Consider the following 14532-nt stretch of genomic DNA (forward strand, 5'->3'; position numbering starts at 1 on the left):
CCTGCAGTCGTTGCAGCTCCTTCTCGTGTCCTTCGATTGTGACCGTCTTTTCTTCGCTCTCCTTCACCAATTCCTCCAGGGAGCGGTTCAGCCGGCCGTTCATCTCGTTCGACTGTTCCAGCCGCTGCCGAAGACGCATCACTTCCTCGCCGATTGTTTCCTTTTTGCGTGAAATAGTTGCAAGCTGATTGCTGAGATCATTGCGCTCGCGAGCCACACAGCTTAGTTCCGCTTCAATTTTGTCCTTTTCCATCTCGAGGCACTTCAACCGTTCGCTGATGGCTAACTTTTCTGAGTCGAGATCAAGCCGTGCCTGTTCAGCACTGATGAGTTCCTTCTTGAGTGAGGCCAAATCCGCACTTTGGTCACTTGACTGGGCACGCAATTTGCCCCGCTCTTCGTCTAGTTGCGCCACGGTCGTTTTGAGCTGACGAATTTCTTGCTCCTGGTGTTCGTTAGAGTTGGTACGCTTTTCCAGGGTGCTGTGTAGCTCATTACGTTCGCCAGTTACGCGATCTAGTTCGAATTCTAACTCAAGTTTCTGCTTCTCGAGCATATTCAACAACCCGTCCGATTCAATGCGCTGCTGTTCGAGCAAATCGCGAGAAAGGTACAGTTTGTTCAACTCTTCGCGAAGGGTTATGGTTTCCTCGCGCAGCCGGCTGCATCGTTCCTCTTCCGCTCTAGAAAGGGTAAAAGAAATGAGTAGGGAAGACAGACCAAGAGTTCAAAAGGGTGTAGGGCGAGCCCTCAGCCATCTCGTTCTCGTAGCCGTGATCGTCTAGTGGTTAGGACCCTACGTTGTGGCCGTAGTAACCCAGGTTCGAATCCTGGTCACGGCAGTGTCGCACATCGCACACTGTCACGGAGGGAAACAGAGGCAACGATCTTTTTTGCACCAAAGAAAGCTAAGTCATTATTCTTGCAAGAAGCTACTTTTTTTAATATGCCGCTTCACATAAACGGAGATTGCAAACTATTTGCAACTAGATCGAGTCAACTTGGGAAATAAATAGCTAATTGACCAATAAAGAGGATTGTTAAGGTGATAAATATAACCTTAATATCTTAATTTCTAAATATATCAACCATAATTTAACGAAAATAAAACTATTTAGAAAGTCAGCTTTTGTGCATATGGACACGCAAATATTATTTTACATTAAATTGTAGTTGGAAGATCTTCTGCACCTTCAATACGTTGTTGAGCAAACGTAAATGTGTTGAAGCTTGTTGTAAATGAATGAACAAAATAGGAATTAATAAATCGTCCAAAAAGTACAGTGAGAACTGTTGATTCCGTTTCATGTAGGGTATGTTCGCAAAGAAAATTACATGACACTCTAAAGAGAAAGAGGTCGCTAGAGTTTGTGTATGCGTTTAAGACGCCCTCTCCCAAGCGACCGTGTGGCCTAATGGAGAAGGCGTCGGACTTCGGATCCGAAGATTGCAGGTTCGAGTCCTGTCACGGTCGAACACCCAGAAACTTTTGTTTTAGTTCTTTTGTTTTTGATTAACACACCATCTCATTGACTTTTTTGTACTATTTTTTGTGCAAAACACTTACCTCAAATTCAGTTCCTGAATATCTTTATCTTTATGCACACGTTGCAGCTCCAGCTCAATCATCTTTTTCTCCTCCTCTAACGCATCGTACATCTTCTGCAGTTTACTATTGACGTTCTGTAGCTTCTCATAATCGGTGTTTAAACTATCGACCTGTTTTGTAAAAAAATAGTGTCGTATTTTTTAAGCCTTGTATTGACCATTTACATACACAACTTACGATGGAGTTCAGTTCCGCCTTGCCCCGTTCAACCGTGTGCTTATCCGAGCGCAAACCATCCAGCGTCTTCTGCAGACTGTCCCGCTCCTTGTACAGTTCCGAGAGCTGATGGTTGGCCGAGTCGAGCTTTTCCGTTAGCTCCGAAACCTTCCCAGACAGCGTGTCCCGTGCATGCTCGCAACTGTCGTACTGCTTCCGGGTGGCCTTCAGTGCGTCGTTGTTCGTCTGCAGCTTAACCTGCAGATCGTGTATGGCTAGCTGGTACTTGTGTAGCGCTGCCTGGACGGCCGAAATCGTCCCTTCGGCAAATGCCTGCGACGCTCGCAGACTGCCGCCAGTACCGGCCATCCCGCCAGACGCACGTTTGGGCGATCGAGGAGCCACTCCGGGCGAAACGATTGGTTGCGATAGATGAAGATGGTGTTGCCCTCCTTCGCCGGCACTGCCACCACCACAACCTCCCATGTCGGCGGAAGCACTCGTTTCCGCATCCTGCACCACGGCATGGGCTATGTCGCGCAGTGCAGCCTGCAGCCGTTCCAGCTCATCGTTCATGCGATGGGCCTGGGCTGCCTGGCTGTCGGCTTGGGTGTAGCGATCGTCCAGCAGCTTCAGCTCCTGTGCCATCTGCTGGAGCCGCTGATCCCGTTGGCCAATCTCTTGCTTAGCCGCCTCGAACTGCAGCCGCAGCTCGGACAGTTGCGACTTGAGTTCAATGTTTTCACGCTCAATGTGCATTTGTTGGGCCTCCTGAGCAGTGGTGTAGTGGAGGAGAGCATTAGATAAGGATGAAGGCAATAACAAAAAAACGCCGAGCATACCTCAAATTTGGACGATTGCTTGAGATTGACGGAAACGCCACTGCAAGCGCCAGACACTTCTCGCACCGTACCGGAAAGCTCGAGATGCATCCGTCCCAGCTCCATCTTGGTGGTGGACGTCATCTCGTTGAACATCCGTCGTACCTGAACCACCTCGCGCCACATCTTGAGCAGTCGCGTGTGCTCGTTGTTGTAGTAATCGTTGAAAGCCTTGTAGTGATTGAAATTATGGAGGTTAGATACAATTCCAGCTTCATAGACGATGTGAGACACATATTACATATATAGTTTGTAACCTGGTATGACAACATATTTCTACAGAGAGTGAAGGATCAGATTGTACCCATGCCGACACATTGTCGTAACATAGTTTGGTTGGTCTGCCGGTGTCAAGCATCGTTCGCTTGCGCAACACGACCATCATCATTTCCTTGCCCATACACACTCTTTCACAACCATCTCTACTATCTACCACATGCCGCGCTAGCGATACATTGCCCTAACGCACGTTTCTCACTGCTCATGAAAGCATGGCACACTATTGTGTTCTATAAATAAAAAACGGGGTAGTTTCGCGGAATCTTGCCCTGCTCGTTCTCACCCTCTCTGCTATCTCTTTCTGGTGGTCTTGTGAGAGAGTGAGCACACTGACATGAGGGTAAAACTGTTGTACGGTTTCGCGCCTATTGAATTTCTAACGGATGAGGCCAGTAATAGAAAAAACAGCAACAAAACAACCTACCTGTTCTTCCTCCTTCCATTCGTCCTCCTTGCTCAACAGTTCATCACGTAAGCTTTCCCAGTCGTTGGTAAGCTTTTGGAGATCGTTCGTTAATGCTTCGTTGGTACGATGAGACTCCTCCAACTGCTGTCGCAGGCAGGAGTTCTCAACCAGTAGTTTTTCGCAACTGTACACAAAATAGACGAGTTAGCTTTTAATTGATGGGCTAGTTGGCTACAACACATCAACACCTGACTTACCGTCGTCGTTCCTCGTCAAGCTGATGGCGGATTTCGTCGTGTGATCCCTCGGAATACTTGCGGCACGGTGACTGCGACCGGGATCGTGATCGAGCGCGTTCACGCGCTACCGGACATGCCGAGGGCAAGCTGAGCGGCCCCCCAGTCACATCGGTACAGATGAGACCGCCACCACCACCACCCACTGCCGATGGAGGCGGTGACGGAGCATGGTGTGCATGATGCAGATGTCTTGATCCGGGCGAAGGTTCGCGACTTCCAGACCCTCCAGCATAGCGTCCACCTCCACCACCACCACCCGAACAGCTACCAGCACTCGGTGGCAATTGTTCCAGATCCGAGCAGCGCTGTTTGTACTGCAATACCTTCGCCTGTAGCCGGCTCACCAGAGCCGCCTGGTTGTTTTGCGCCTGCTTGTACGTTTCTAGCCGGCGCCGATAGTTGTTGGCCTCCTCCTGGAGCCGGTGGCGCAGCTCGTTGTTTTGACGAATGAGTGCGCTCGTGTCAGCCGCACTCGGTGGCCCACTACTGCTTCCCGTGCTGGACGGCATCCTAGCGGTTGTTGCTGGCGGGCCGCCTGTTCCACTTACACCTCCACCAGTGGTTGTTGACGACGGTTCGTGCTGCAGCCGGCTCTTGTTAAACGGTCTCGAGAACGGTTTCTTGGAGGCTAGAGCACTACCTCCACCACCACCACCGCCTCCTTCCGAGTGCCGCAATCCTAGGCTCGGAGCACAATCTTTACCATTTAACTATAACGAAACATGACGAGAGAAGAGGAGAACATTGGATGATTTCGTTCAAACCCATGCAACACTATTTTAAATATATATAAAAAATAACAACCTGAAATGAAACTGCTTTTTTCATTGCAAAAAACACAATGAACAAGATTAAAAGTAAGGCACACGCAGCACTTGCCCAGGAGACTTCATCCGCACTGACCACCATCCACGACAAGACTGCCGGTGTAAAGCTGCCCCACACGTTGCCTGGACATTGTCCGTAATGGATTGGTGCGCGTGTTTGGCAACTGCGGCTAACCAAAAATGTGGTTGTCTCTGTGAAAAGGGTGGTCATGTTTTGGTCAACGGGGGAAAAAAATCGATATCAACACTCGGAATCGGAAGGACCTCTGCAAAAGGTAGGAAACAAGAGCAGCCACAACACTACGTAGCATAGTAGCGGGGCGGTCTGTGGCATGTGGTCAGGTGAATAATTACGACGTCACGAAATACGCTTCACAAGAGGGTGGGAAATGACCACACGTTGTAAATCAGGTGTATAGGGGGCTAGAAAGACCCCTCTGCTGCATCGTGGGAGAGCAGCGCACTCGTAGTGTTAATGCTGGTCATGGTTGGCTGCACACTTTCACTCGAGGACACGTGTCGACCCGGGGAGAGAGACACATTTGTGTTTTTGATTTCGATCTGAACCGGCATTGTGAAGCGCAATCTATTAGAGAGTGTATGTGTAGGATAGAGAATATACTTAAACATCACTGTAATCAGGAGATCTATGTAAAAACCCGCAGAGGATATAGTTCCATACCATATATGTGTGGGTAATATTACAAAAATATAGTGAAGAAAGCTTAAATAATGTATTTCTAAAAACAGCAAAACTAAACGTTGGTTTGTTGTAAAATAAAAGGAATATTCAAGCATTTAGAATCATATCACATGATGTCGTCAAAGGAAGCAGGAGGAATGGAAAAGTGTCAAAAAATGTGGAACGCTTCACGATTTTGCGTGTCATCCTTGCGCAGGGGCCATGCTAATCTTCTCTGTATCGTTCCAATTTTAGTATATGTCCAGCCGAAGCTAGGACAAGCTGAGAGCAACTCCATTTTATATATATACCTACGCACGCTCGTTTCACTTCTAGCGATGGATAACGTTAGAAGCCACACGCAGCCGTATAGCTACAACTGTTGTAAGGTTCCGATCAACCCTTCAAGCGCACGCATACAAAAGGGCTGAAAGGTAGCACAGTCGTGTGTATCTGCACGATGAAAAACACAAAAGGTCGGTGGCATCGGTGGCAGGACTAACGTCCATATATCCTTCGCTATATGTGGGGTGGCATTTGCGGTGAGTAAACATTCTCAATCAGCAAATTACCACGGTTGTCATTTTAATTCCATACGATTATTATTGCTTCAATAGCGCAAAGCAAAACGAAATGGATGGAAAACTGACTAATGGATTTCTATCTCCCATTACTACACATTAATAAGCCAATTGGTTTGTTTGTTTTTTTGTTAATAGTTTTGCCGAACTTTGGAACCGTCGTCGTTCGCTGTTGATGACGAGTTGGGATTTTTGGCCTTGTCCATCATTGCCGGAAAGTTCTGCGGTTGTGGAGCAAGATAATGCGTGTACAAAATAGAATTGAAGGACATACATAAAGTTCTATTTGCTATTTCACACACTCTATCAGGATACGCAAAACAAAACCCCCCAAAAACACAGAAATGGTATAAAGCAAAAACAAAAACAGAAAAAAATAAAAAGGCGTCCGGGGGTGATTGTTTGCCACGTTGTTTTGAAAACGAATCAGTCACGGATCGTTGCGTGGTTCTGTCCGTGCGCCGCGCGCACGCCAGCCAGGTACTGGTGGAGTAGTGTTCCGTTGCGCGCCGATCACATGCACAATTACGCAACCGATTGCTAATCATTATACTCTATGCTGATGAGAGAGTAACTTATTTACTGTACAAGCGCGAGCATGGGGTACAGCAGCGAAGGGGATGTTTAATTGTGTTTGCAGTGATGGATTCTAAATGTAGAAGAGCAAATGGGGGGAAATCAAGAGCCCACCCATTCTCTGCGGAATTTCTTTTTACATCCATAAGATTTAAAATACAATTAATACAATTGTATTTAGTTAGAATCTTATTGTTCCCCTTGCACCCCCGAATGGTATAGTTTACAAGAAAACGTCCACAATTCATCACCACAAATGCATACTAAAGGTACACAAACAATTTTTTACCCCTTTTACCATAGGGTGGTAGTGTGTACACAGTCAATAAAATACCTTCCCTTCTACCCGTCCCCCTCACATTGCGGCTTGCTGTAAGTCCAATCAAACAAACCTTTTCGTTTTTCAATATCAATATACCGTTGATACCACCCAGCCATACTAATGTGTGGAAGGTGATGGAAAAACAAAGACTCTTTAGAACGCAAGGCCTACTAGGCGCGTCGTCAAGGGGTGCGCGTGTGCACATTGGGGGTAATAAATGGGCAACAGTATTGGGTGGTCGGTCTCATCACGGTGTACTAAATAACATATTCCGGGCACTGTACGCGGAACAGTACGAGTCGACGAATTTTGTCATCCAGATGTTGGCGGCTGCTTTTAAAAATTCAGAATATTTTGTACACAAAAAGGAACGCAAGTTTGCACTCCACAGAGAGACAGACAGTCAGCAGCGCCAGCGAGTCGTCCACGTAAGCGTGGTGGAATCAGCAGCTCCTTCCTCTCTTTTCGCACAATTTTCCACTTATTTATTTACTTGTTTACGGGCTTTATTAAAACGGGGGCTTGCCGGAGGGGGTATGCCAGATTGTTTATGATTATTTATGATAGGTCTACCCCATCTGAACAGCGGAGGCTAAATGGATCGGTTCTTCGTTGTTTTGCACGCAAAGGAACGGATCTTCATCGCTTCAGCCGGGCAAGGCAAGGCATGTATTGCAGGAAGTAATACGATTTTATTTACGTACTACGGCTGCGAACTCTAGTGCCACCACATTCGGATTGGTTTCGATCATGACTGCTGAGCAGGGGGGGTGGTGTTGTGCTTGTGGCTCAAAATCATTTTTTTCTCTATTTCAATATATTTTTTTTTCACCTACGAGTAAATTCGGGAAATTGTCAAAACGATATCACACACACACACACACACACACACACACACACACACACACACACACAAATCATGCGTCGCGTGTTCCATTTGGTGGGTATCTCTCGATGGTAATATCTATCGATGAGCAAGTTGGTTCGTGATTTTTTTGTTCACCACTATCCGGCACTACGGTGTTCAAACACGGAACCGAATCCGTTTCCCACCATGGCATAGAGACACATCTCCCTCCGCCATCCTCCCTGTGCCGTGGTTTTGATTTATGGCCAAACTACTAACCTCTCCTCATCCATCTTTAACGCGCAACTCTCTACTATTTGTTCACCCCAAACACACTTACACGCCCAATGAATGTGGTACCGGGTTTAATCCCCCCCCTCTCCCATCGTATCCCCTCTTAGCGAAGTAGTAAAAGTTTTGTGAGATCGAAATTTTTGGAGTAACCAAAACGGTCCCAGTATGTAGGACAGAAGGCTAGTGTGCGCGGTGAGAACGCAAACGAAGACGCCGGGGGGGCGGATGATGGGGGCTGAGAGGATGCGGCCCTTTGGGGAATTAGATCGGGACAGCGGGTGCGCAAAATTTGATCGATAACGCGCCTAGGAAATGCGAAGGATCGGAAACGCAAACGTGAGCTGTATGTTTGGCAATGATTCTCGGCTGTAGGTTGGTGGTGAAGCCACCGGTGTGCTTGATAAAAGTTAAGTAAATTTCGTTGAAAACCTCACTTCCGTTAGGCAAGGTGAGCAGAGTAAATCGGTTTTGTGAAGCAATTATGTTTGTCTTTAGTTTGAATAGTACTCGCTCGGAAACTCGGTTTAATTGGTTTGAGAGGGTTTATCTTTGTGATACACCGTGAATCATCCAAATTGATCATAAAAAAGCCAATCACTTTAACGTTTCTTGCTGGTGCGGTAAAAGGCTCAATATGAAATTGAATTTGGAGGGACATTTTTATTGAAATATTTTAGGATCATTAGGTTTTGTAAAAAAAAACCCATTTTCCTCGCTAATTTCAATACAGTTCAGATTTATCATTTTTATTCATTTATTACTTAAATCCGACATTCGGTGGAATGCACTAGAAATTAAACATTTTCAATTCAATCCAATTCAAAACAGTTAATGATACTAATGAAATTTCTATTTAAATGAGTTTACTCTATTCCTCTGGGTTCTCTTATATCCTTGAATGAATGAAGGTGCTTAAGAAGCCGCCTTATGTCCGAATGTAAATACAGTTACCTATACGCCAACAATATTTATATTTGCACCTTTAGAACGGTTGTGTCGTGTTGGTAAAATATTAACAGTTCCAACATATGAGTATCTTACAACGATTCAATTCTAACCTTTTTACCTTCAGCCCGCCTAACAAAATGCTCAAAATACTCTTCCAGTTTGTTTTCCATTGCGGAAGAGAGATTGCAAATTACTCCCGCGTTTGGCAGTGCAATAACCTGCCGCTTTACATTGCACTGCCGCTGTTACTGTTACATCATCATGTCGAACTTTGCCTTGCATCGATTAGAGCCTTGGGGCGTCTGCAAAGTTTTGTACCATTGCCTTTGCCTCTGCACTTTACCGTACACTATCGTAGTGCGGAAATGGGCTAATTTGGTAAATAGATTTACCCTGAAAACCACCGACACACACACACATAGGCGAAGTTGCAGTGGAAGCCGTTTGTTTCAAATTTAAACCGTATCAACACTCTATCGCCTACAAGGAACAGTAGTGTGTTCTGCTAGCATTAATGTCCTGAATCGGTTTTGCGCGCTTTGGGACAGGAGGAGGACGTGTGGATTCACAAACAAACACACACACACGAATGATGAGCATGATGAAATAATGATTGGTTTTGCACCACTGTCCGCTAATTAGTGCACGATACACACAACATCGCGTGCCACCGTACGCGGAACGGAAAAAGCAATCATCGCGATTCCCCCCGAAGCCCAAACACCACCCACTAGGGGGGCTGAGGGGCTGACAGGAACACAACGTGTAGAAGTAGTACAAATTGCAATGGAATTTGCGACCCCAGGTACAGGAACATTGGGTGTCCCCCACCGCACACCAAGAATGGGCCAATTCCGATTGAACGTCAGTAGCACCAAGGGAGTAGCAGGCCCGCCGGAGAGCTCCCAGTTTTCCGGACGCCCGGGGAAGGCAAGCGGATTACATTTCTGACAGTTTGCTGACAGGGGCCCTCACTTTGCATTAAGCGTGTTGAAAAATTGACGCTTTAACCCGTCCATCCGCAACAGGTGGAGTCAGCCCCGCTTTTGGTGGATCAATTTTAAACTTTGTCTTGCGCCACAATAGAGAAGAGCGGCTTTCCCGCCGGGTAGAGGATCAGGGGGGATGATTTTGTTTGTCTAATCACGCGCCTACCGACGGTAAGTGTCTACTGCTTAGGAGTATTATTGGACGTGTGTGTGTTTGTTGGTACGCGTTATCAGCCAATTGCTGGAACCACTTCGAACCGGTTCGGAAGATGCCTGAGGCTGTGGCTGATGAAACCGCCAGTCACGCACAAAATAACATCAACAAACTAAAACTCTTGGCAAAGCGTACACATCATCTCAAGCTCAAGCTAAGGGACGAGCTGGACTTTGAACGTTGATGCTTGACTTTGCGAGAAACGCCACTGTTACCAATCGTAGACGGTTCGGTTCTAACAAAAGTTGTACTCCCACACGCTCTAGAGCACGTGATACACCCTCGTTGTGCTCGGCTCATCTGTCCCATCTGCACGTGCATTTGTGAAACGTGTGCTGCAGTTTCGTTGCAGAGGCTTCCTTGGGACGGGTATGGAGAGTGCTACGCAATCAGCATCAGCAGCTCAAAAGCGCCCCAGATGAATGTTCTATTTCTGGTCCTCCTACAGCATCATCATGCCTCTAATCACCCGTGCATGCCGCCGAAAAGACGAAAATATTTGTTATAAAATATTATTCTTTTACCGGTGTCCGGAAGATGAAAGCGCGGCTTTACGTTACCATCACCTTTGGGTGACTCTGTCGGCTCGTTGTCCTGTTGCTGGCGGATGATAATAATTTCTTGCTTCTTGGTGCTTTCTTTTAGCGTACAGCGTGGGCAGCAAAATGTAATAAACAAATGAGCTGCTTGTTTCAAAACCGCGATAGATGGATGAATATTGAAAGTATAGTTCCTGTTTGGTGTTTGGACACGTCGATGTGATAATAAGTTGGCCGTACTCGTAGTCGCAAATATATGGGGTAATGTAAGGGTAGTAATTCGTTATGAAATGTGATGAAATTCGGCAGCTATTCTATTGCCCAGTACTTTAATCAATCATTACGTACTAAGAAACGCGCTCAAAACAACTCTTATGAACATTTTGTAAAATACACTGTTACTGAGAGTGATTGATAAGCAACAGATTACATGGATTTGAACAACAGATCCAGGTTGAGAACGCAAAAGAAAAAAAAAGCTGTAGAATCTATCACAAACTTTGCTTCCCAATTCTTAACTGAAACATCTTTATAATTATCATGGTTACCAGCTTCAATCGTTCAAATCAAGTGACTTTTCAAGCCCTGTTTTGTTAAGTATCTTCAAATGTACTAACTGTGCTAAGTACATGCTGATCAGGCGACGCTATACAGGGGGTTTCAGGGGTTCTCATAATTTTGGAACACTTTCTTGACCGCTTCTTAAGGGAAGTGAACTTTTTTGCGACGGAAATTGGACTCTACAGCAGCTTTTTTGGACTGGCACATATGAAATTCCTATTGGATTCCAAATGGGTCTGGCCAAAAAGGATGCCGTAGCGTCCGATTCACATAAAGTTCATTTCTCGCAAGAAAGAGTTATAAGAAAGTGACCCTAATTTATTTTAAACCCTTTATAAACCTTTTACAATCTTCTTCCTGTTGGCTCAACAACCGTTATCGGTCAAGGCCTGCCTGTACCACTACTTGTGGGCTTGGCTTTCAGTGACTTATTGATCCTCCCCATAGCAGGATAGGCAAGTCCTACGTATGGCGGCACGGTCCATTTGGGGCTTGAACTCATGACGCGCATGTTGTTAAGTCCAACGAGTTGACGACTGTACTAAGAGACCGAGTTAACTTTTTAAAATAATTTGTCATAATCAGGACAAATTGAGCCAGAAAAAGACAAAATATATCAAACAATTAGGTCCATATCTCAGATGGATATCTTCCTGTTCGCCGGATACGCTCAATTTAGCATGTATAACATCATTAAATCTCTCTATAAACACCATGGAGTATTCCATGGAGTTGCGTATTGGAATTGATGTGCGTAATATGAATCGTTGATAGTCTGCCATATTGAGTTTGATCTCAGAACAGAATTACAGGGTTTACTTAGCCAATCCGGCATCGTCAAAGCGTTATCGGTCGCCGTAAATACTTTCTCGGGCGACGTAAACCCTCAATTGGGCACTGTCATTTCTATTCGGGCCTTGTGAAGTATGAATCGGGCATAGTACAGAATGAAAGCGTCCTACTCTTGAAGGTGTCAAATCGGTAGCTTCGGTGTGTTTGATCTATCAAGTTGTTTAAAAATACGTATTTTGCATGTTTTTTAACTTATTATGTATTACAGGGTTTACTTAGCCAATCCGGCATCGTCAAAGCGTTATCGGTCGACGTAAATACTTTTTCGGGCGTCGTAAACCCTCAATTGGGTACTGTCATTTCTATTCGGGCCTTGTGAAGTATGAATCGGGCAAAGTACAGAATGAATTGGGCCTACTTTATATTTTGTTGCTTTCTAGCTGTAAAACAATACTTTTTTGCTAGTAGTTGAACTGATATGTATGAAAAATCACTATTTTTAAGTTTAATCACATAACAAACTATTCAAATTCCTTTTTTAAAATTTTTAATTCAAACCCGAACAATGCAATTTGGTTTTATATTTTTTTAAAAATATCATATGTTTGGTGATTTAATTAGGTAAACATTTTAAAATAATATATAATAAGTTAAACAACATGCAAAATACGTATTTTTAATCAACTTGATAGATCAAACACACCGAAGCTACCGATTTAACACCTTCAAGAGTAGGACGCTTTCATTCTGTACTATGCCCGATTCATACTTCACAAGGCCCGAATAGAAATGACAGTGCCCAATTGAGGGTTTACGTCGCCCGAGAAAGTATTTACGGCGACCGATAACGCTTTGACGATGCCGGATTGGCTAAGTAAACCCTGTATCTCTCATGCGGATCGAACTGTATTCGAAATGCCATTCCAATAGTAAATGCCATTAGAACATATGGAACTTATGGGGCAGCCACTACAAATCGATAAGTCAATGAACAACGTAATTGCACCATTTCACACGACTGCAATCTACAGTCCGACGACAGTTGACTACTGAACTGTACTTTGTTCAGCAGCGGGCAGCAGCACCGCCACCACCTCCTACTCCACCAATTGCGAACCACAGAGAGAGCGCCCATTGCCCCATCGAAACGCACCAACCGATGATGCAACCGGCCGCCCATCTAAACTCATCGACAAATTATGCTGCCGCCATGTGTGCTTATCATCTGCCTTGGCCGGGCGGGCCGCAATATCAATTGGATCCACCCGGGGGCACTTCGGAGTCCGGAGATCAAAGTGTACGGAAAGGCGTACACACTGAGGACGTGCCACCCAATCGCTAACCGGACCGGACGAGCCACAAGCGAGTCCGCAAGAATCGATCGCGAAGGACGGCGACCGACTTTACAACATCGCCAAAGTACAATAAACACACATATACACACACACATACACACACGCGCGCGCGCACCGGTTAGGAAGATGTGCAAACTGGCGCGCATAGCAACCGGTTGGCGCTGGCGTTGGCTGGTTCGGCTACGCGCGAGATGGGCGCGGCCTCGGCTAACCGGAAGCAACACAGAATCATCACAGCGCCGCAGATTCTGCTGCTTATCGTAGCCGCACTTCGCACCGGTGACCGGACGGCCGCCGCTGTCGCCACCACCACCGCACCTAACGTTAACCGGCGTGGCGTGGCGATCACGTGTGCACTGACCGGTGTCGATTAGTCGGTGCCGGTTCGTCGCATGCAGATCGATTTTGATCGCAACGCGTCCAGGGTTGTTTTGGAAGGGTAGGGTGGAAGCGGGGAACAATCGTAGAATGCTGCGTTAAGCCACTGTGTGTCGATCGATCGATCGGATGTGGGTGGTAGGTGGCGCCCGGGCTTATCTCCTGTAATCCCGGGCAAAGTGCATGATGTGTGCATATTTTTCAACAGTCTTGAATACGTTCAGCTCGATGCTTTTCAATCATTGTTTGCAAGGGAACAGGAACAACAAGGCCACGAACATAAATCATGAAATGTCTTTCACCAGTCGCGTAGGAACTGTGTGTCGTGAGGAATTATTTCCCCGCAAGAGGTTTGATATTAAAAATCGTGCGGTTTGCAACCATAGGACCCATTCCTCACTGAACGTTAAACAGAAGACCCGATAAAGTATGTTACAGCACGAGATATGATACAGCACGAGATATGATGCCTCTTTCACCAACAGGAACAGTTGATAAATGTACTACTCTCCCTTCCAAACTCACTGTGAGGGGTCCCCAAAAATAAAACTATGCACCACCACCACCACTACCACCGCCACTAACAATCAAATCAGATCGTATTCCTGCAAGACCCTTCTCACCGTTCACACACCAAACTGAGCCGTGCTGCGTCGGGTTAGCGGGAATGGTAGATACACGGGCAGGATTTATGTCTGTGACCTGTTTACCGAGGAGCTGCACACCATCGGTTATCTGCTGTGTGAACCCCTTTGCGGTCGGAGTTTCCGACAGGAAGTCTTCGAGTTGTTGGAGGTTGATAATCGATACCACAATACATGCACACACATAACACACACACATACACACATACGCAGTCACGGACGGTGCAGGGGCATGTTCGCAGTTTGTCCGTAAGGCTTTCAATAAACGGCGCAAAATCTGGCCTACCGTTGGCCGATGTGGCTGGGCTGAGTATCATGTCTGCGGGTCGTTTAGTGGCACATTCGTGCTAGGA

General features: G+C 46.0%; 1 protein-coding gene and 3 non-coding genes across 6 annotated transcripts in view; 2 read left to right on the forward strand and 2 right to left on the reverse strand.

The window, feature by feature from the left end:
* LOC1272821 (rootletin) overlaps nt 1-14532 on the reverse strand; it is a 32276-nt gene that overhangs the window by 4799 nt on the left and 12945 nt on the right. For 2 of the 3 annotated variants that reach the window (XM_061648227.1, XM_061648225.1), the window contains exons 2-7: nt 3589-4340; nt 3350-3515; nt 2608-2817; nt 1787-2536; nt 1568-1719; nt 2-683 (exon numbers count right to left, since the gene is read on the reverse strand). In XM_061648227.1, coding sequence (XP_061504211.1) covers nt 2-683; nt 1568-1719; nt 1787-2536; nt 2608-2817; nt 3350-3515; nt 3589-4139 — 2511 coding nt within the window. In that variant the 5' untranslated portion in view covers nt 4140-4340. Of the gene's footprint in view, nt 1; nt 684-1567; nt 1720-1786; nt 2537-2607; nt 2818-3349; nt 3516-3588; nt 4341-4434; nt 4548-14532 lie in introns of those variants that run through there. The other variant, XM_061648226.1, reaches the window with a different exon arrangement.
* Trnah-gug (transfer RNA histidin (anticodon GUG)) lies at nt 771-842 on the forward strand. Its single transcript has one exon. It is a non-coding gene; the product is annotated as a tRNA-His (tRNA).
* Trnar-ucg (transfer RNA arginine (anticodon UCG)) lies at nt 1402-1474 on the forward strand. The gene has a single exon. It is a non-coding gene; the product is annotated as a tRNA-Arg (tRNA).
* LOC11175971 (U6 spliceosomal RNA) lies at nt 5312-5418 on the reverse strand. Its single transcript, XR_003025399.1, has one exon. It is a non-coding gene; the product is annotated as a U6 spliceosomal RNA (small nuclear RNA).

Source organism: Anopheles gambiae, chromosome 2 (assembly GCF_943734735.2).
Source record: "Anopheles gambiae chromosome 2, idAnoGambNW_F1_1, whole genome shotgun sequence".
In the NCBI taxonomy this organism is placed as follows: Eukaryota; Metazoa; Arthropoda; class Insecta; order Diptera; family Culicidae; genus Anopheles; species Anopheles gambiae.